This window comes from Brassica napus, chromosome A3, assembly GCF_020379485.1.
Source record: "Brassica napus cultivar Da-Ae chromosome A3, Da-Ae, whole genome shotgun sequence".
Classification (NCBI taxonomy): domain Eukaryota; kingdom Viridiplantae; phylum Streptophyta; class Magnoliopsida; order Brassicales; family Brassicaceae; genus Brassica; species Brassica napus.
Window position 1 is genome coordinate 8,527,706 of NC_063436.1, and position 21,360 is coordinate 8,549,065.

The 21,360-nt window shown below is 34.5% G+C and overlaps 4 protein-coding genes across 5 annotated transcripts; all 4 read left to right on the plus strand.

Moving 5' to 3' along the window:
* The first annotated feature begins 83 nt into the window (after window positions 1–83).
* LOC106437861 (G-type lectin S-receptor-like serine/threonine-protein kinase At1g11300) lies at window positions 84–3,411 on the plus strand. Its single transcript, XM_013878859.3, has 6 exons — window positions 84–1,472; window positions 1,554–1,735; window positions 1,805–2,015; window positions 2,115–2,352; window positions 2,586–2,715; window positions 2,797–3,411. Exons 1-6 carry the CDS (start codon window positions 101–103, stop codon window positions 3,088–3,090), a joined length of 2,427 nt encoding a protein of 808 aa, XP_013734313.2. The 5' UTR covers window positions 84–100; the 3' UTR covers window positions 3,091–3,411.
* A 2,013-nt stretch (window positions 3,412–5,424) lies between these two features.
* LOC106437864 (probable sucrose-phosphatase 2) lies at window positions 5,425–7,613 on the plus strand. 2 transcript variants are annotated; one of them, XM_013878864.3, is made up of 8 exons: window positions 5,425–5,499; window positions 5,644–5,724; window positions 5,813–6,112; window positions 6,188–6,289; window positions 6,369–6,857; window positions 6,928–7,114; window positions 7,182–7,228; window positions 7,296–7,613. In XM_013878864.3, the coding sequence occupies exons 2-8, from the start codon at window positions 5,665–5,667 to the stop codon at window positions 7,383–7,385; spliced, it is 1,275 nt and encodes a 424-aa protein (XP_013734318.1). In that variant the 5' UTR covers window positions 5,425–5,499; window positions 5,644–5,664; the 3' UTR covers window positions 7,386–7,613. The 2 variants fall into 2 exon arrangements, with proteins under 2 accessions (XP_013734318.1, XP_013734319.1); XM_013878865.3 differs by having other exon boundaries at window positions 5,427–5,499; window positions 5,658–5,724.
* A 1,298-nt stretch (window positions 7,614–8,911) lies between these two features.
* Window positions 8,912–9,916, plus strand: BNAA03G16350D. The gene is made up of 2 exons (XM_013878868.3): window positions 8,912–9,376; window positions 9,505–9,916. The coding sequence occupies exons 1-2, from the start codon at window positions 9,256–9,258 to the stop codon at window positions 9,663–9,665; spliced, it is 282 nt and encodes a 93-aa protein (XP_013734322.1). The 5' UTR covers window positions 8,912–9,255; the 3' UTR covers window positions 9,666–9,916.
* Window positions 9,917–17,561: 7,645 nt separating this feature from the next.
* Window positions 17,562–19,922, plus strand: LOC106437868 (fasciclin-like arabinogalactan protein 16). The gene is made up of 2 exons (XM_013878869.3): window positions 17,562–18,949; window positions 19,575–19,922. Exons 1-2 carry the CDS (start codon window positions 17,668–17,670, stop codon window positions 19,631–19,633), a joined length of 1,341 nt encoding a protein of 446 aa, XP_013734323.1. The 5' UTR covers window positions 17,562–17,667; the 3' UTR covers window positions 19,634–19,922.
* Window positions 19,923–21,360: the final 1,438 nt, after the last annotated feature.

The window sequence follows — 21,360 nt, forward strand, 5'->3', positions numbered from 1 at the left end:
ATGAGTCTTGAATGCTACATTTAATTATAACATCATGCTACATTTAGATCTATTGTGTTTAGTTTCTTTCTAGGAAAGAAAATATTAAGAAAACAAAGCAATGAGTCCCTTTGTTCTTGTTCTTTTACTGTCTTGCTTCTTCTTAAATGTCAGTATGGCTCATGAGAGAACATTCTTTTCTGGCAACCTCAGTGATACTGAGACCATACTCTCCAGCTTAGGCACGTTCAGGTTCGGTTTCTTCAGCCCTGTTAACTCCACAAGTAGGTATGCTGGTATATGGTATAACAGCATTCCTGTACAAACTGTGATATGGGTTGCTAACAAAGATAAGCCGATCAATGACTCCTCTGGAGTTATCTCTGTATCTGAAGATGGAAACCTCGTAGTCACGGATGGTCACAGGCGTCTTCTATGGTCAACTAACCTCTCTACTCAAGCTCCTGCCAATTCTACAGTCCTCGCTGAGCTTCTGGATTCAGGGAACCTCGTGATGAAAGATGCTAATACCGATGCATATCTTTGGGAGAGTTTCGAGTATCCAACTGATTCTTGGTTGCCAAATATGTTGGTTGGTACAAACGCAAGAACAGGAGGAGGGAACATCACAATAACTTCTTGGAAAACACCTTCAGATCCTTCCCCTGGAAGCTACACTGCTGCATTCGTTCTTGCTGCATATCCAGAGATCCACATTGTGAAGCACAACAATGCTACCGTGTGGCGCAGTGGACCGTGGAATGGTCAGATGTTTAACGGTCTACCGGATAAGTATACAGGAGTCTTTCTCTATAGATTCATAGTTAACGATGATACTAATGGAACAGTCACCATGTCATTTGCTAATGACTCGACGTTAAGACACTTCTACTTGGACTATAAAGGATCAGTGATCAGGAGAGATTGGAGTGAAGCTAAGAGAAACTGGACGGTCGGAGACCAAGTTCCGGCAACTGAATGTGATGTTTACAGAAGATGTGGTCAGTTCGCTACTTGCAGTCCCCTGAAAACGCCTCCTTGTTCTTGCTTTAAAGGGTTTAAGCCAAGTAACTTCATAGCATGGAACACTGGAAACTCTAGTGGTGGATGCATAAGAAAGGCGCCTTTGCAGTGTGAAAGACAGAACAGTAATGGGAGTTCTGCTGATGGGTTTATGAGGCTTAGACGAGTGAAACTGCCTGACTTTGCAAGAAGATCGGAAGCTAGTGAACCAGAATGCTTAAGGACTTGTTTGCAGACATGTTCTTGTATAGCTTTTGCTCATGGTTTAGGTTATGGTTGCATGACTTGGAACGTAAGCTTAGTTGATTCACAGGATCTATCTGGTGGTGGAATGGATCTTTATATCCGTCTTGCACATTCTGAAAAGCCGGACAGAAGGCCGGTTATCATCTGTACATCATTGGCAAGTGGTGTTTTTGTTGTGGCAGCTTGTGGTCTTTTAGTACAAAGGATTGTCAAAAAGAGAAGAGGTCAGAGTTTAACTGAACTATATATGTTTTCTTCTTATAAGCATTAGACATTTTATGTTTTGGATTCGGTTTTGTTCTCAGGGAGAAAGAACGGAGGAACAGAAGCAGAGGAGATATTTGAGAGAGTAGAAGCTTTAGCTGGTGGGGGTAAAGGAAAGATGAAAGAGCTACCATTGTTTGAGTTTCAAGTGTTAGCTGCAGCGACTGATAATTTCTCTCTGAGTAATAAGCTCGGACAAGGAGGGTTTGGTCCTGTTTACAAAGTAAGTATGACTCTTACAGTTTATGTCAGACTCCAAGAACTCTTTGACATGTTTCTGTGTTGCTTGCAGGGGAAGTTACAAGAAGGACAAGAGATTGCAGTGAAGAGACTGTCACAAGCATCTGGACAAGGCCTTGAGGAGCTTGTTAACGAAGTGGTTGTGATTTCTAAGTTGCAACACAGGAACCTGGTGAAACTACTTGGTTGCTGCATTGCAGGAGAAGAAAGGATGTTAGTCTATGAGTTCATGCCAAACAAAAGCTTAGACTATTATCTATTTGGTAATATTGTTTTTGTTTTCAAAACTATGTTCTAATGTTAACTAACACAAGCTGAGTTAACAGAAAGCTAATTAATGTGTTGTTGTTGTTGTTGTTCAGACCCAACTAAGGCAAAGCTTCTTGACTGGAAGACGAGGTTTGACATTATAAATGGAATATGTAGAGGTCTTCTGTACCTTCACAGAGATTCTAGGCTGAGAATCATTCACAGAGATCTAAAAGCTAGCAACATCTTGTTAGATGAGAATCTGATTCCCAAAATATCTGACTTCGGGTTGGCTAAGATTTTCTCAGGGAATGAAGATGAAGCAAAGACCCATAGGGTCGTTGGAACATAGTAAGAGTATCTCCAACCCCACTTCATAAATGGAATAATTATTTTATTTTTTATTTATTTCTCTATTTTTCACTTCATTTTTAGAAATAGAGTTGGAGTAAACTCAACTCTATTATGGAGTTACTCCATTTTTAAAATGAAGTTTTATATTGGAAATACTCTAGTTAACTCCATACGTTACACCTTCTTACATAAACATGTCCTAAAAAGTGATAATTGTTTTTATAATCCAGCGGCTATATGTCACCGGAGTATGCAATGAGAGGACAGTTCTCAGAGAAGTCTGATGTGTTCAGCTTAGGTGTGATACTCTTAGAGTTTGTCAGTGGAAGAAGAAACTCAAGCTCGAGTCTTCTAGCTTGTGTGAGTCTCTGCCTCTCTCTCTCTCTCTCTCCTAACTCTACTTAAGTGACAGTTCTCTTGAAAGTTTTGTCTGACGTGTAGGCATGGTCAATGTGGAAGGAAGGGGAGATTAGTGGTCTTGTAGATCCTGAGATCTTTGACACATTATTTGAGAAAGAGATAAGAAAATGCGTTCACATTGGACTTTTGTGTGTGCAAGAAGCTGCTAACCGTAGGCCAAGTGTTGCTACAGTATGCTCGATGCTCAGCAGCGAGGTTGCAGACATTCCAGAACCGAGACACCCTGCTTTTGTGTCGAGGAACGGTGTTTCAGAAGCTGAGTCCTCTGAAGCCTCTAACAACAATGTCACTATCACCGATGTGTCCGGACGGTAGAACCCGCGGAACCAAACTGTAGGTTTCATGCCACTTCTGTACTTCATAGCTACAGTTTAAGAGCAATAATGTGGTTTGGAAGTAATAAGTAACGGTCAGTATCTCCAGTAGTCGTTGCGGATTTCATCATCCAACTTCATTTCAGTTTTCTGGTGAGACTCAAAAAACACAACCATGTAATATATGAGGTTACCTCCTTGTTGATATAATCAAACTTTATTAAACAATTAATTGGACATTACTTATGCTAATCTCTTGGACATGAACTATTTCTTTCTCAAGCTAACTACACTGTAATAATATTCACGTGTTTACAATCTAGAGTTTCGATGGTAATCCTCACCAAAGCATCAAGCTTAGGCTTATATTTTTACAGTGTCGACATACTTGGGGATCTCAATTCAGTGCCTGCAGAGCAATAAACTTAAATTACTGTCATAAGCTTGCTTGTAAATGTCCACTATGCCAGTCCAGACCCAATATTTTTGCAATACAAGTCCCAGACTCCTAGTCAATGGGTTCAGGTTCCTAACAAAATTTTTGTAAAAGAACATATATATAAATCGCATCATTACACAAAGCCAACAAAAAAAAAACAAGAACTAGGTGGAATAGTAAGGACCAGTGGAAATGCTGTAGAACTAGTCTCAAGATCACGAGAACACTGTCAGCATTATTGCTTTCCTCGACTCAAATTGTCTTCACAACATGTCAAAATCTAACTGTGACCGGAAACATTCACAAAAAAAACCCAAGTGCTCAATGATTAATTAGTAGGTTAATCCTTAACAAAGTTAGTTCTTTCTCTTTGAGATTGAGGTCTAACGAGAATGAGCACATAAACAGTAACTCACAAGAACAACAAACCCTATAGACTTTCATGCGCCATCAGTGATCGCGCGTGAACCTTAATGTCATTTTGAGATGACAAAGATGTAAGAAAACTGTTTATATTGCTAATTAACCAGTAAAAAACGGTCGTTTGATCCTGATCATATATCCATATTAATACTCCATAAAATATGTGAATAGTAGGATTTATTAATAACTTCTTTTGGCACAAGAGTTTGGTGTCAAGCGACAAAAAAAATCCGTGAAGAATAATGGGGGTCATCTTCTGGTTTGACCCCAAAGAGGACAAGTGACATCATCATAAGGTCAACTCCTTTTATGATTAGTGTTGTTCAAATTTCATGTCTTGTAAGTAATCGGTTTAGAAACTTTTTGTTGTATCCAATTGCTAAAAATTTCCTGCATCTATGTCCGAAAGGCATCTCTAAGATTCTTGAACTTGCACTTGACAATCTACAATGCTTTTATTTGAAATTTTTATTTTTAAAATAAGAAAATCTTGATTGTTCTATTGGTTAATTAAAAACGAGAAAATAGGTGTTTATAGGCTAACTAGGTGTTTTTCTACACCATGTGCAGTGATAAATTTTTTAAAAATTAAACTATATTTAAAATGAAATTTATTAATATTATATATTTTGTTATTTTTGACTAATATTTAATATAAATTTGATTATTTAAGCATAAAATAAGCAAAAAAATAATTTTGTTTATTTTAAATTACATTTAATAATATATATGTAATATGTTTAAAATTCAAATCTTAGATAAAAAATTTATCTATTTATTTTGGTTAAATGTATTAAATCAACTTGTATAAAATTACTAAAAATCATATAAAAATTGTATAGTTATTAAAAATTATAACTAAATAATATTTATAAAATTTGTAGATATCTAAAAGAAACTAATGAAATTACGATTAACAATTTATTAATATTTTTAAAAAGATGTAAAATTTTTTGAAAATATTAGTAATAAAAATTGTATAATTATAAAAATACAATTAAATAATGTATTTTGAAATTATAATGCATATTTCAATATATTTATTTTAGTGATGATTTATGAATTATTACCATATTTTAAGAAGTTTACCAAAAATATAAATCAACATTAAATGTAATGTATTAGTTATTGCCATATTCTATAAAATTTACCAAAAATATATGTTAATAATAAATGTGATTATCCATGTCATATTAACTATAAGTCATGTCATTAATCTTGTTAGTCATGTCATCATTGTTTTTGTAAAAATGATTATAGAAAAACATGTGTCAAAATCATTTTGCAAATATAGTATAGGGGATGATGATCTGTTGCCAGTGGGGGAGATTAGTAAAGTGTATTTACTTAATTAATTAATATTAAAAAGAATATTGCGTAGACTGCTGACAGCCGTCAGATATGTAGACGTGTAGGTTTAGTAAAATTTGGCTCTATTTTTTTTATATTACAAATCTTTAATCGAAAATAATATTTCTATTTTAAAAGCAATCGAAAGGACAGCACGAACTCCATCTCAATTTTGTGGTGAATCTTTATTCTCTTGTGGTACGTTGTTCACTCTCTCTCTTCCTCCTCTTCATTTTCGTTTTTATTTTCTGATTTTCCTGTGAATCGAACTTACAACCTCACCAATGAGCGTGTGATTCTCATGCGTTGAATCACCATAGATCATAATCTGTTCTAGTTTAGTGGTGTTCTTACAGAGTAATCATGGAGCGGCTAACATCTCCTGCTCGTCTCATGATTGTCTCCGATCTTGATCACACCATGGTGAAAGCTTTAACCTTTCCTTCACCTTTTTTTACAATCAACAAGTAAAGGTTTTGTCTTTATTGATCTGTGTCATGTGTGTTTGCAGGTTGATCATCATGACCCTGAGAACCTCTCTCTGTTAAGATTCAATTCACTGTGGGAACACGCTTATCGCCATGACTCTCTTCTTGTCTTCTCCACCGGAAGATCACCGACTCTTTACAAAGAACTAAGAAAGGAGAAGCCTTTGTTAACCCCTGACGTCACCATCATGTCTGTTGGCACTGAGATTACTTATGGTAACTCCATGGTTCCTGATAATGGTTGGGTTGATACCTTGAATAACAAATGGGACTTGGGTGTTGTTAAAGAAGAGACCGGTAACTTCTCTGAGTTAACTCTTCAGGTAAAAGTATATATCTTTTTGCAATGTAACTCTTCATTAGTACAATGGCTCAGAGTGTGTGATTACTGTATGTAGGCGGAAACTGAGCAGAGGCCACACAAGGTTAGCTTTTACGTTGACAAGAGTAAGGCACATGAAGTGACTAAAGAGCTTTCACAGCGGTTGGAGAAACGTGGGGTGAGGTTTTGCTTTTGATTATGTTGTAATAGCAACAACTAGAGTTTACCGTTCTGTTTTGTGGTGGTTTGTTTTTCAGTTGGATGTGAAGATAATCTACAGCGGAGGTATGGATTTGGATATATTACCACAAGGTGCTGGGAAGGGACAAGCGCTTGCTTACCTCCTCAAGAAGCTCAAGAGCGAAGGGAAACTCCCTGTGAACACTCTCGCTTGTGGAGACTCTGGGAACGATGCTGAGCTCTTTAGCGTTCCTGATGTTTACGGCGTCATGGTGAGCAATGCTCAGGAGGAGCTGTTGAAGTGGCACGCTGAGAATGCGAAGGACAACCCGAAGGTGATCCATGCGAAGGAGAGGTGTGCTGGTGGGATTATACAGGCCATTGGTGAGTTCAAGCTTGGTCCAAGCCTTTCTCCGAGAGATGTCTCTGACTTCTTGGAGTGCAAGGCTGATGAGAATGTGAACCCTGGTCATGAGGTTGTGAAGTTTTTCTTGTTTTATGAGAGGTGGAGACGTGGTGAGGTTGAGAACAGTGAGGCGTACATAGCTAGCCTCAAGGCTTCATGTGTGAGTATGTAAATAGAAATTTAGATAAATGTATTTGCAGTGGGATAACATATTTGCCTTTTTGTATCAGCATCCTGGAGGTGTGTTTGTCCATCCATCTGGTGCTGAAAAGTCTCTGGTTGATACCATTGATGAGCTGCGTAAGTACCATGGAGACAAGCAAGGGAAGAAGTTTCGGGTTTGGGTAGATCAAGTCTTGGCAACAGAGAGCGCTCATGGGACATGGATAGTAAAGCTTGATAAATGGGAACAGAGTGGTAACTCTCTTGCGTCATCTATATAACTCAAAAACTCATGAGAATCTAAGACCAGTTTCTATTGCAGGGGAAGAACGCAGAGGCTGCACAACCACTGTCAAGTTCACCGCAAAGGTATGATGATGTTATAAGAGCAGCTTTTGGAGTTTAGTTGATGATTGTATGTTTGTGGAATGTGCAGGAAGGTGAAGGGTTGGTGTGGGAACGTGTAGAGCAAACTTGGTCTGAGGAATCCAAGTTGAAGAAGGATGATAGCAGCTGGATCATCTGAATCACCCAATCTTTCTCTACAGATGAAGACTTATTTCTCTTTCTTCTCTTATGAATCTCTGCCATAAAATCATTATAGCTTCGGCTTGACCACACAAGGTCCAATAAAGCATTGACTTGATAAAATTTGGATCTCAAAACTCATCTACATCTCCAAGTTAAATCCGTTTTCTTTAACCCTTTTGAACCAACAAATATTCAATATGATATTATCCACTTTGCAAAGACCCAGCAAATTTCTTTGAATAGACAGAAGTTGATTTATCTTTGAATCAATTTCAAGTTGTATTTGTTTATACTTTTTTATTTCTAGGAATACTCTTTTTATTTCTAAAAGATAAATATTTTAAAAGCTGCCTTTGAAGATAAATATGTAAAATTTGTTTTAAATTTTATAATATAAAATTTTACGTTTTTTAGAGTTGTTTAGCTAATAATAGTTATATATTTTTAAAGGAATTGATTTATCAAGCTATCAAATTTAAATTAATTGAAAATAATTAATTACGGTAAATAATACTCTTTTTGGTCGACGTAAATACATTTATAATCAAATTTTAATTTATGGTTAATGAGTAAAAAGCTTGAAAATGTTTATTAATTAAGCAAATGTAGTATTTTCTTTCCACTAACAACACAAAGTTTCGAGCATAGTTTTTTTTATGAATAGTTTAGAACAAAGCATAAATGGGTCTTATATAAATTATGATTTTTAAGTTTATCGGAACTTAGAGATTTGTTTTGTAAATAGGATTTTTTTAAAAAAAATCAGTGTGTCCTAAATCCAGTAGGACTTAAGGTTCGTAATTGGACTTGGAATCATATAATCACCCTTATTAAAAACAAGGGAAATTGCACCCATTAACCACAAAAAAAAAACAAAATTCACTAACTAACTAAAAACACCCCCTCTCTCCTACTTTCTCTTCCTATCTCTTTCTACTCTCTCTCTCAAAATTTAATTTCCCTTTTTTTTTTGGCTATTTAGCAAATAAACCCTAAAAACAAAAGTTATTCACGAAGAATTATATAGCGGAAAAAAACTCAGGTTGAGAGTTGTTTATACGAACAAAAGATCAAAGATGCTTGTGTGATAAGAAATCACTGTTTCTAGAAGAAAGAAACTTGCGCAAAGGATCAGGGAAGAATTTTCGGTAATTTTTTTCTCAGTGATTCCAATTTACGTGCGCATAGACATCTGCCCAAGCATGACACTCGAAATAGTTAGCAGTAGTTCACAACCTATAGAATAAAAATGTTTTAAAGATACTATATTTTTTACTTTATAATAAAGTGAAAAATAAATTTATTACAAATATAGAATAACTTGTTTTTTTATTCATTACTTTATTTTTTACTGAAGCAAATTTAAACTCTATTATAGAATTATTTTATTTTAGAGTAAAAAATAAAGTAAACTATTAGAGATGCTCTTGATCGTTTATTTTTATCCGTCTCACTGCAAAAATAAGATAATGTTACAACTCCAAACATTTAAATTTAGCTCAGCTTTTAATCCAAATATTTAACTAGTAAATACATTTTTTTTAAATCGTTGTGTGTATCTCTTTACATGTTAGTAATGCAAAGTTTCACCTACCACTTATTTTCCAAAACATCTTCCACTTCCATGCCTTAATTATTTTGTTGTTTTTCAAGTTTCAACACTCAATAAAAATAATAAAAACAGTTTTATTAGTTGGAAAAGAACAGTTTCATTAATAATGAACAAGAATACTACCAAAGTCTCTCTACTTTTCTTCATCACGATGCTTCCCTTCCTCGAAACTCTGACTATGTCACCATACCCCCAAATTGCTTTACCCTCTCATCCATATTAACACAAACCAATATTTCAAACAAGAAGATATATGGACAGCTCCACTGGGTTCATGACAGTCTTTGCCGTCTCCGGAAGCGTGGTGCTCCTTGTGGCTCAGTTACACAAACGTCTCCTCTCCTATCACATGGAGAAGCTTGAACTTCAACTTGGTACTAATATCTTCTTCTTTTTTTGCCAAATTGATTTTAATATCATAATCCCATATTTTTATAAAAAAAACCATTGATGTGTTCTAAGTTATTTATTCAAATTTTTGACTTTTTTTTTAAATGTGTAGATATGAAGAATAAGGAGAAGAAGAAGAAAAAGAAAAAGGTGAGTTTTGCAGAGGACGTGATGGAGCCGTCAGGGAACAACGTAGAGTATCGGCGGAAAAATCGGAAATCAAAATTGGAGGATGGAAGAAGAAGAATCCAACAAACAAGTCAAGTTTTGTAACATAGTCAACTTTCATTCAGCACAGACTTTTAAAATATTATCTAGCATTCTTATAAATTAAGTTTTCTTATTTCGTGTAGAATGCATTTATTTTGTAATAGCTATAATCCCAAAATTAGGAGGTAAAGTGGACTACATATGTCACACCAATACACCATGTTGTTATTTATGTCGATGGACGCCAAGTATGTTTCGAATATTCGGATTTGTATCAACTGGGAGTCTGAGACCACTGATAAATAAGATTAACGTATTAGTTACGACCAGCCAGAAACCATAATCTGCTATAAAGAGTATTATTTTAAAAGCATTTGTAAAAGGTAGTCTTACCATTAGATCATATGTAGTATATAAAAATGCTATATCAAACGTAATATGAGAAAAGAAATTGTTCAAAAAAAAACACACATGGAAATAGCTTTTGTTAAAATCATAGAAATACTCTTTCTAAAATATCCTTTATTAAAAAGTTAATATATATATATATATAGAAATACTCTTTATATATAAAATGTAATATTTATATCTTTGAGTTTAGATTTAGTGAAACTTTAAGGTTTAATATTTAGAAAATGTAAATAGGATTCAAAGTTTATGATGTAAGGTAATTTAGTGTTTAAACTGTTTATTAAACACTCTCTCTGTTTCTAAATAAATATCAATTTATAATCAATTTCAGTTAAATATTAATTGTAAAATACATTGATCTTATAAATAAATTTGTTTATCTCAAATGCTACTGATTAACTAGTTGTAATTAATGAAAATATAAATACATTTCAATCATTTATTTAATATGTGTGAAAAATATCTAAGTAACACTTTTTATGAAACAAAAGAACTATTATTAAAAAAAAAAATTATTTGATTATTATATTTTCATGACAAAAACTTCAGAAATGAAGAGTATGATTGGATGGTATTGTTAGAGTAATAAAAGTTGGAGTAAATATTTTTACTCTCAATCCCACTTAAATACATCCAATCAGGTTGGAAAAGGTAGAAAAAAGTTTCCATTCAGTTACGCTAGAAAACAAAATATTTGGTCAGTTATTACTGATTTTCCACCACATTTTTATTCTATTCTAGAATAGTGAAGAGTAAACCAGAGCAACGCATTAGATAATTAATTCTTCTCATTTTATTTTTCTTTTTTTTTACTCTGATTTATGATGTTTCCAATCAAACCCGAAGTTGTGGGCAAATCTTTCACGAATGAAAAGGAGACATGTGAGTAGTCCAAGAACATCGATCGATGGTATTTTCTGACAACATTTCATCGCCAAAAATAAGTATCTTGAACCATGAAATTTGATCGACAATAAGAAAGACACAAAAGAACAAAAGACACAAAAATAAGAACATGGTGAAGTTCATGTATATATATAGTAGTAATCCGCTGTTTAGCTTATCTATATTATTAAAGTTGAAGTACACATTGGGATTGTTTGGCAATATGAATAGTAGTTAAAAAATAGTACTGTTTGGAAACATGGATAGCAATAAATTAGAAAAAACAATAATGGGCTTATGCTACTAAAAAAAATTGAAAGTCAATTACATTATATTAAAAAGTAATGGATCTATGTTACTTGATATATATATTCAAATCAAAATAATAATTTAAAATTAATTTATATCAAAAATTCATTCAAAAATATACATATATTCAAAATTTGATTTTTACTAACATATTTTCCAATAACTATTATAATTTTTTTAAATATATATAATAAAAATACAATACAAAATCCAATTTCAAACACCAACTTAAATTATGGTTTTATATTTCACATTAAGTTTTAAAATATAATATGTGATTATTTATATGATTGTACGTATAAAATATTATTAATTATAAGAAAACTTATTTGATGGTACGTATAAAATACGATTAGTTATATGATAACACATATTTTGTAACCTATGATAACACATATAGGATATATATAATAGTGATTAGGGGTGGACGTTCGGATTCGTTTTCGGGTCTTTTTGGGATTTCGTGTTCAGTTCAGATCTTTGAAGATTTGGTTCTGATTTGGATAACCAATTTAAATAGGTTTGGTTTAAATATTTGGATAGAGAATTAATAATTATTTAAGTATTTTTAGAGTTTTGAGTATTTTTTTAACTATTTAAGATATTTACGTTTAATTATTTGTATATATTTTCAAGCATTTATGCGAACTTAAAAGTATCATATATATAAGTATATAAATCTATTTTGGATACCCAAAATAATTCGGTTCGGATCGGATTAGGTTTCAATTATTCAAATACCAAAATTTTGAATAATTTAGATATTTAATCAATTCTGGTTCGGATTTAGTACTACTTATTCGGATTAAGATCGGTTTGAATCTTCGAATTCAAGTTTTTTACTCAACCCTAAATAGTGACATAAGAAGCAAATATCATCATACTTTTTTTTAAAAAAATAGACCCGCACGGGCGTGCGGGTCAAAATCTAGTTTTATATTATAAGAGAGACAACGTAATTAACAAAAAAGTGGTTTATGTTTACAGAAAATGAGTCAGAACTCAGAAGATTAAATGTCATGTCAATCTTTGATTTGGAAGAATCAAATCAACGATAATATAATTTCAGGATATCTAAATTATACATTAATAATGTCATTCTATAAGATCTTCAGAATATTTTCAATGGACATACATCTCGCATCTACCCGGAAAGTGGATGTACAATGCATTTTCAATTATTATCCTACAAATAGTTCTTTTCATGAATATAAAAATTCTTAAAATTTTGACTTTGCGTTTTAAATATGGATATGCATCTCACTCCAATTTTTTGTATAACAAAAATATGTCATAAAAATATTTTTCTAACTGATAATTTTTTTTCCCAATATAGTCTAAAAAGTAAGATGAATCATGAATATAATAAATTTTAAAAGTGAAGAAGTCTTTTATGTTACGAGTCATGAGCTCCTTAACCAAATTCAGTTACTAGGAGAATGCAAATTATATAAAAAAAATTCCAATGTTGTTTCCTCTTTTATGTTGTTTCCTCTTTTATGTTGTTTCCTCTTTTATAATGTTGGTGTAGGACTAGGAACGGAGCTTCGACTCAAAGGAGAGAAGGCCAACTACCACGACAGTGTCGGTTCGAAGGCGACGGAAAATCTAACGGCAGACGAAACGTCGCCGTTTCAAATCACAATTAACGACTTTTCACGCGCGTTTCCAAATCGTTAGAGCAAGTGCATCAATAGGACTTTTAGAATGGTCCTTAGAGTATTTAATTAGTTTATGTAGTTTAGGACTTTGGTTAAGGACTTTTGTTAAAATGTTGATTATGGGTGGGACTTTTGATAGGTCCTTAGGTTTATAAATTTTTTTTTAAACTTGGTTTTAAAATTACAAACATTTTATTAGTGGAAAAAAAATACAAAGTTCAGAAATTAAAACACTGACAATTTATTCATAAAAACTTAAAATTACATATTATTCGGAAGATGTCCAAATTTAGCCCATATATTTTCAATCAAATCGTGTTTTAAGTTTTCATGGATTTGTCTATTCCGAAGCCTTGTTCGACGATCCATTGTAGTGCCGACATTTTCACTGATATTCGAAGGCATGTTGACGGTAAATGTATCCGGAACTTCTCTTGGTTGAAACTCAAATTTGTTATACTGAGTGAATGATGACCGTTCATCTTCGACAATCATATTATGGAGTATGATACATGCTCTCATAACATTTCCTATTTTCTCTTTATCCCATAACTTTGACGGATTTTTGACAACGGCAAATCTAGCCTGAAGGACTCCGAAGGCACGCTCGACATCTTTTCGAACTGATTCTTGGGTTTGAGCAAATAATGAATGCTTCTGATTTTGTGGTAGTCGAATAGATTGAATAAAAGCCGCCCATTTCGGATAAATACCATCAGTGAGATAATATCCGAAATGGTACTGATTATCATTAACATAGAAGTTCACTTCTGGCGCGATGCCATTAATAATATCGTCAAAAACAGGTGATCGATCAAGAATATTTAGATCGTTCATAGTACCTGGTGCTCCAAAAAACGCGTGCCATATCCATAGGTCATACGAAGCTACCGCCTCCAACACAATTGTCGGTTTTCCGGTTCCTCGTGAGTACATTCCTTTCCAAGCCGTGGGGCAATTCTTCCACTCCCAATGCATACAGTCGATGCTTCCAAGCATCCCCGGAAATCCACGTTGTTCTCCGATATGTAGTAGTCTTTGCAGATCCTCCTGTGTTGGACGTCGTAGATATTCTTCGCCAAACAAGGTTATTATTCCGGCGGTAAATTTGTGCAAACATTTTCGAGCTGTTGATTCGCCTAGACGGATATATTCGTCCACCGAGTCCGCCGCAGCACCGTATGCCAATTGTCGAATTGCTGCAGTACATTTTTGTAGAGGTGTGAGACTTGTCCGTCCGGTACAATCTTCTGATAGTCGAAAATACGGAATCTCTGTTGAGAAACGATTCACAATACGCAGGAACAAACTTTTGTTCATTCGAAACCGTCGGCGGAAAAGAGCGGGAGAGTAAGTTGGATTGTCGGCAAAATAATCATTCCAAAGTAAGGTGTGGCCTTCTTCCCGGTGTCTTTCATGAACATTACGGCGTTGTCTATCTTCTGGTTCTTGTACGAGAGCACAATTGTTATAAAATTCTTCATAAGGAGTATCAAGATCGATCTCATCATCTCTATGAAGGAAATCTACATAACCAGGGTACTGGCTACCTGGCTTCATGGCAACAAGGACAGAGAAGAGACTGATACTCCCACAGAAAAAGAAAGAAGATTTGGAGATACTAAAGCTCAACCATATTCTATCTGATTAAATAGGACAAACATAACCAGGTAATAACTCCATAACACCTAACCATTATCTACCTAAGTCTAATCAACACTTATTACTAAACTACAAGTACATAGCTATTAACTCTAGTTGACAATGTCGAAATCAAGTTTCGTTAACTACACTAGTAGCAGACCACGATATTTTAAAAGTTACTTCCTAACAGAACTACAAAACTATCAAGTTTCGTTAATGTTTTTATCAGAAATATAATACTTACTTCCTAACTGACCTAGAATATTGTTTTGAGACAAGTACAACCTATCAAGTTTGATGAGAAGCAATAAATGATAGCATCGTTCTCTAATGGCACACAAGAAACCATAGCATCACAATCTATCAACGAAACTATAGCAAGTAAAACAATGCAAAGAAACATTCAACTTAACCCACATTCGATACTTCATATTGACGATTCTTTGTTTCTCAAGAAACTATAGCAACTAAACACACATTCGATACTATATTGACGATTCTTTGTTCACAACACAGATTCAGAGGAGATACAACACGAAAACAAAACCCAATCATCCAAACAAAATCGATTGTTGGTCTAAACTAAACCCAGATTGTTGGTCTAAACTAAACCCAGATTTCGATTCAGACGGTTAGGTTCAGAGGAGGTACTAAACGAATTCAGGACTGATTTAATCTAACATGCAGATTCGATTGTTGGTCTAAACTAAACCCATGTTTCGATTCAGATATAAACTATAAACAGATTCGATTTAAGGATTACACACAACACAGATTCGAAATCGGGATCCTAACGAAGAAGATACATACCTTCTTCAAATGAATCTACGGAAAATCCGATGATATCGAAGCTGAACAGAGATTGGGGAGAGATTAGGGAGATATATGGAGAGATTTCGAGAGAAGTCGCCGTGATTGGAGAAAGATGTGCGACGAACCCTATCGCCAAATGAATCGTCGTCGAGAGAGGATCGGGAGAGGAAGAATTCATGTGTGTTGAAGAATGTCGTGTTTTGCCCTAACCGTCTCGGACCCTTCTCACCGCGACACGTGCCACTAAGGACGCCCATCGAATAGATCTAAGTTAACATCCGTTTGTTTTGATTTTGGGCTTTTTGATTTATTTTTAAACCCAAAAACACTAAGGACGTCCAATAAGGACGTTGATGCTGATGCTCTTACTCTTCGACTTTAAACCATAGTCCTACGTATCCGGTATCCCATCCCCTTATTTTATATCTATCTCACAAAATTTCTCCATATTCATTTTCTTTTCAAGTAGATCTGTCTGAAGATGTTATTTCATAGTCACGACATATTTTTGCAGTAAATCTTAAGCATGTAATTATAATAATATTGATGTTGTATGCCCTTGCATTGGTTTGAAGTCTTGCAAACAAAGGTTCTTATTATAAAATGACACAATGTTAGATCGAAAGCTTAAATCGATCCATTTCCACGAAAGACATCTTATCTTCCTTCACTGGTTTAAGTAATAAAAACATTTTCACGCTATTTGTGGCTAATGATACTAGAAAGTCGTTTAGATAGTTTTTTAAAATAAAAGTCCATCTTCAAACATTTAGCCGGTAGCTCAAAGTGAATTATGACATTTACGATCCAACTTCATAAAACCCATTCAGAGAGTAATGCTAAAGAAAAAGAAAAAGTATATCAGCATATATTTTTGAGATGTCGGTGCGCGGAAAACAATTAAATAATTTACCTGATTACGCATATATCATTACAGCAGCAAATGAGCTTTTTCATAATAAATTGAGAAAATCTGATCTATAAAATTTTAAAACAATCTACAAAGAAATGATTTGTAATATCTAACAACAGGAAACCAGTTTTAACAGTTATGCAGCAGTTGTCAATAGCAAATCGACAGTATGTTAAATATGAAACCCACAAACCAAAAATGCACAGAGAACCCGGATATGAAATCGCCAATGGTATAAAAATCTTATACAAGTAATGCAGACGATTAGTATTGATTTTTTTACAAAAAATAATATTCCCTTCGTTTCAATATAGATGATGTATTTTGTTTTAATTTACATGAAGTTTTGATATTTTAAAATTAACTTTAACTTTATTGAAAACTCTTCAACCAATTAGATTTTATCGTCTTTTTAAAAAATGGTTAAATGATTTAAAAACTATATTTTTAAAAATACTTTTTTACTTAATCTAACTTTCTAAATATTTGTGCACTAAAGCAAAACAACAAGTATTATAAAACGGAGGGAGTATTGAATTACATACAACATTGAAGGTAACATGACCAGATATACATTACGACTAAGGGTCTTCCGGCAAAAAAAAAATTTTTTAAAATAATTATTTCAAATTTTATGATAATAATGTTTCTAACTAACTCAAATCTTATCATGACAATGCTCTCAGCTAATATTTATGAAAATCGCCAATGAAAACTAATGTGTTAGCTCAAGACATCGTTTTTACGTTCTATGAGAAAAATATTTGAACATAAAAGAGGTGGTACATATTTTTACATCTAACGTGTTTTGTGTGTCTCAATACATTCTCAAGAACCTTCGAAAAAGTGCTTGCCACGAAACATGGAATATTTGTACCAATGAAGCTTAATTAGGATCATACTATAAAATTCGAGGTAAACACATCGGGTTATCAGTTTGATTTTGCAAATCATTAGTGACTGACAACTAATTATTGATTTACAATTGTTTGAGTCGTACGTTGAATTGCAAACAAAATAACCGATTTTTTTTAAAAAGAAAAATACAAAGAGGGAAAGTTTTTACTTTAAAGTGTAGTTCAAATAGTTGACTAAAAACAGTGAAGTTCAGATACTGTACCGATTCAGAAACAGACACGAAAGCTCGAAGACAGAGAGACACAGTCACACAGTGCTGAGTTGTTGAACAGAACCAAGTAGAAGGCTCTGACCAAAGAAGAGGCTTCAAGTTTGTCATAAATCTGAACAAATAGACCCCACTATTTACATTCACCAATAAAATAAAATAAAAGCAAAAAACAAAAAACAAAAACATTTTAAAAAGAAAGAAGAAATTTCACATCAGCATCAGAATCTCCCTCTCCCCTTCTTCACAAGCTTCCTTCTTTCTTCACATTGCCGACACTTCCTTCCTCTCTTTCCATCGCCGATGGCTTCTTGCTTCGGCGTCTCAAAGCTCCTTCTCATTCTCTTAACCACCTCCTTTGCCACCGCATTACCCGCCACCAAACCCGTGTCGGGTCAAATAAACTCCAACTCCGTCCTCGTAGCTCTCCTCGACTCTCACTACACAGAGCTAGCCGAGCTAGTAGAGAAAGCTCTCCTTCTCCAAACCCTCGAAGAAGCAGTTGGTCGACACAACATCACAATCTTTGCACCGCGCAACGATGCCTTGGAACGTAACCTCGACCCTCTCTTCAAATCTTTCTTGCTCGAACCAAGAAACCTCAAATCATTACAAACACTCTTGTTGTTCCACATTCTCCCTCGCCGTGTCTCTTCGCCTCAATGGCCTTCCCTCTCTCACCACCACCGTACTCTCTCCAACGACCATGTTCACCTCACCGTGGACGCTCCCACCCTCCGGTTAAAAGTAGACTCCGCAGAGATCATCCGTCCCGATGACGTCATTAGACCCGACGGGATCATCCATGGGATCGAACGTCTCCTCATCCCTCGCTCAGTTCAAGAAGACTTCAACCGCCGCCGTAGCCTCCGATCAATCTCCGCCGTTTTACCAGAAGGAGCTCCGGAGGTCGACCCAAGAACCAACCGTCTCAAGAAGCCACCGCCTCCCGTCCCCGCCGGAGCCCCTCCGGTTCTCCCGATATACTCCGCCATGTCACCAGGCCCATCTCTCGCCCCGGCTCCAGCACCCGGACCCGGAGGTCCACGTCACGACTTCAACGGCGAGGCTCAAGTCAAAGACTTCATCCACACTCTCTTGCATTACGGTGGCTACAACGAGATGGCTGACATTCTCGTCAACCTAACCTCCTTAGCCACCGAGATGGGTCGTCTCGTCTCCGAAGGATACGTTTTAACCGTCTTGGCTCCTAACGACGAAGCCATGGCTAAGCTCACGACGGATCAGTTGAGCGAGCCAGGTGCTCCTGAGCAGATTGTGTATTACCATATCATACCAGAGTACCAAACGGAGGAGAGTATGTACAACGCTGTTAGGAGATTCGGGAAAGTGAAGTATGATTCGTTGAGGTTCCCACACAAAGTGTTGGCTCAAGAAGCTGATGGCTCTGTTAAGTTCGGACACGGTGAAGGCTCGGCTTATTTGTTTGACCCTGATATATACACCGACGGTCGGATCTCAGTTCAGGGTATTGATGGAGTTTTGTTTCCGGTGGAAGAGACTCCGGCGACAGAGATAAAACCGGCTGCTCCGGTCGTTAAAAAAGTTGCTAAATCAAGAAGAGGTAAATAAAATTTTCAGTCTTTGACTTTGTTACTTTTCTTTTATAGCAAGTTTTAGATTATGATTTTTTTTTTGGTTCATAAATATTTAATTTTGACAGCTAGGCTAGCATTTCATCATTGTTTGTGTCATAGATTGTCAAAAATCTTGTTCTAGCACTTTGTGTAGTATGAAACATTAGTTAAATAGATCAGCAGCCATGAGTTTGGTCGTTCAATGAGAGAGTAGAAGTAAGTAAACACATGTGGGATTTGGAATAAAGCAGAGACGTGTAAGAGTATGGAGACAGAACTATCTTAACAAATTTTGTTTTTTTTATTCAAAATATTGGCTTCTTTTTATTTATAACTATAACCCACCGACGCATAATCGCATTATAATCATTAAATTAAGGAAAAAATGTTTTTTTTATTCTTTCTAAAAGACAAGCTGTGAGACACAATTGGTCGTTAGCGACAGCTTGTGTTTATTTTTACTACTAAACCTCAAACCAAACTCTTCTGTCTTTCCGTATTTTAGATTTGTTTTTATTTAATACTAAACAATTTTTAGTTTGTTTCTAATCAGGTATTCATTGCACTCAATCATTTACAAAAAGTTAATTATGATCTGATATTCTATTGCAGGTAAACTGATGGAGGTAGCTTGTAAAATGATGGGATCACGGTTTACCTCGTGCCAATGATTTTACACGTTATGAACAAAACAAAATAAGCCAGAGCTTTCAAATTCTTGAATCCGTAAACATCTGAAGAACAGAATTGAATATGTAAATGATGTGATTTTTGGTTCGTTGCAGTTTTCATGTCCTTTTGTAATTTTTATATTAAAAATATATAAATACATGAACAGTAGATTTTGATAAAGTTTGTTATATGGGGTGCGTGAAAAAGTAGTAGGAGTTAGAGACATCAATGTAATACACGTTATACAAGTATATGGAATAATAAAGGAAGGATACATTTGTGTGCCTATTTATTCCATTCTGAACCATCAATTATTGATATCATTTTGTATAATACTATAAGATATAAAATGCATGTTGAATACTTTATTGTGTGATTGGACATGGTAGTTACAATTAATGTACATAATGTAATACATCAATCAACATACCTGTAATATAATGTAGTACTGTTTTTTTTATTCACCTGGTCTTAAAGTCAGCCACTTTGTTTATTGTTTATGCAAATACCAAACAAAAATAATTTGTCGTCGCCAAAAATATTTATAGAAAAGAAGAATCATTAGATTATAAATGTACCACTTTACTAATAAGGGTTATATATCACTCATACTCTTTGGCATCGACTATTTATAAGTACCATTAGATTAATACTACTTGCTTTTACAAAGCTATAACAAAAAGAAAAAGGAACGTGTCCTTGTGTATAGCAAGATTTTTATCTTTCACAGCTTAGGACACGAATCTTGAATGTTGGTATTAAGACGGTGAAGATATTAGGAAGAACTGAAGAAGTGGGGACTGGCCACGAGGGCAGGTGAGCTGTGGGCGTCAGGTAATAAAAGTCTTATTCTCTTGTCATTAGCAAATTAATATTACTTCGTAATAAGTTTCTAGAGTCAAAGTCAAACGTTTTCATTTTTATCATCAAGTGTTTTAATGTGACTGCATAACAATGCAATAAGTTTCTTTTTTTTTGTCAACAAGGAACAATGAATAAGTCTGCCTATTAAACATTGCAAGGATTAACAGACTAAGATTACCATTGTTTAAACACATAATCTTGCATGGTGGTTACTTGTAGTATTTGAAGACTGAGAATCTTAGGAGTGAGTAGTGAGTAGGTCTTATCCGTTTTGAACGTGCCATGTTCGGACTTAACAAACTCCTATTAGTCAAACCAACACTATTAACAACTCCAAACGTTAGATAGTATTATGTATCAACTTCAGTTACTTCACAACCTTTCCCCATTATATATCATGTAGAAGCCACTATAGCAAGTAGCAACTTATACCCAAAGTGATCATCAAAACTAGGCCTAGCCAAAAAAAAACCAAAAGACCAAACCATAACCGAACCGAGATATCCAAAACCGGAATCGGACAGGAAACTCTCAAATACTTGAGTGGTTTCTATATTTCTATATACGAAATACCAAACTGAACCGAAACCGAATCGAACCGAAACCAAAAGTATCCAAATATATAAAATATTAATTATATATACAAATAACATAACTATATATATTTAAAATTTAAAATTTTATCAAAAGTTTCCAAAAATATTTGAAGAAAATTAAATTATTATAAAGTATCCGAACTATGCGAAGATATCTGAAGGTATCCGTATATTTTTATTCAAATAACTAAAATAATATGAAATATGCAAAAAAAATTATCTGAATCATCCTAGTTATTTGATGTTTTACCCAAAATACCTGATAT

Excerpts from the sequence above, each read along its gene's own strand:
- LOC106437861 (XM_013878859.3), top strand. The coding sequence starts at position 101 with ATGAGTCCCTTTGTTCTTGTTCTTTTACTGTCTTGCTTCTTCTTAAAT. Across the intron at positions 1,473-1,553 it reads GATTGTCAAAAAGAGAAGAG|GGAGAAAGAACGGAGGAACA; the intron begins GTCAGAGTTTAA and ends TTTTGTTCTCAG. Across the intron at positions 1,736-1,804 it reads GGTTTGGTCCTGTTTACAAA|GGGAAGTTACAAGAAGGACA; the intron begins GTAAGTATGACT and ends TGTTGCTTGCAG.
- LOC106437864 (XM_013878864.3), top strand. The coding sequence starts at position 5,665 with ATGGAGCGGCTAACATCTCCTGCTCGTCTCATGATTGTCTCCGATCTT. Across the intron at positions 6,858-6,927 it reads CTAGCCTCAAGGCTTCATGT|CATCCTGGAGGTGTGTTTGT; the intron begins GTGAGTATGTAA and ends TTTTTGTATCAG. Across the intron at positions 7,115-7,181 it reads TGATAAATGGGAACAGAGTG|GGGAAGAACGCAGAGGCTGC; the intron begins GTAACTCTCTTG and ends TTTCTATTGCAG.
- BNAA03G16350D (XM_013878868.3), top strand. The coding sequence starts at position 9,256 with ATGGACAGCTCCACTGGGTTCATGACAGTCTTTGCCGTCTCCGGAAGC. Across the intron at positions 9,377-9,504 it reads GAAGCTTGAACTTCAACTTG|ATATGAAGAATAAGGAGAAG; the intron begins GTACTAATATCT and ends TTAAATGTGTAG.
- LOC106437868 (XM_013878869.3), top strand. The coding sequence starts at position 17,668 with ATGGCTTCTTGCTTCGGCGTCTCAAAGCTCCTTCTCATTCTCTTAACC. Across the intron at positions 18,950-19,574 it reads AGTTGCTAAATCAAGAAGAG|GTAAACTGATGGAGGTAGCT; the intron begins GTAAATAAAATT and ends ATTCTATTGCAG.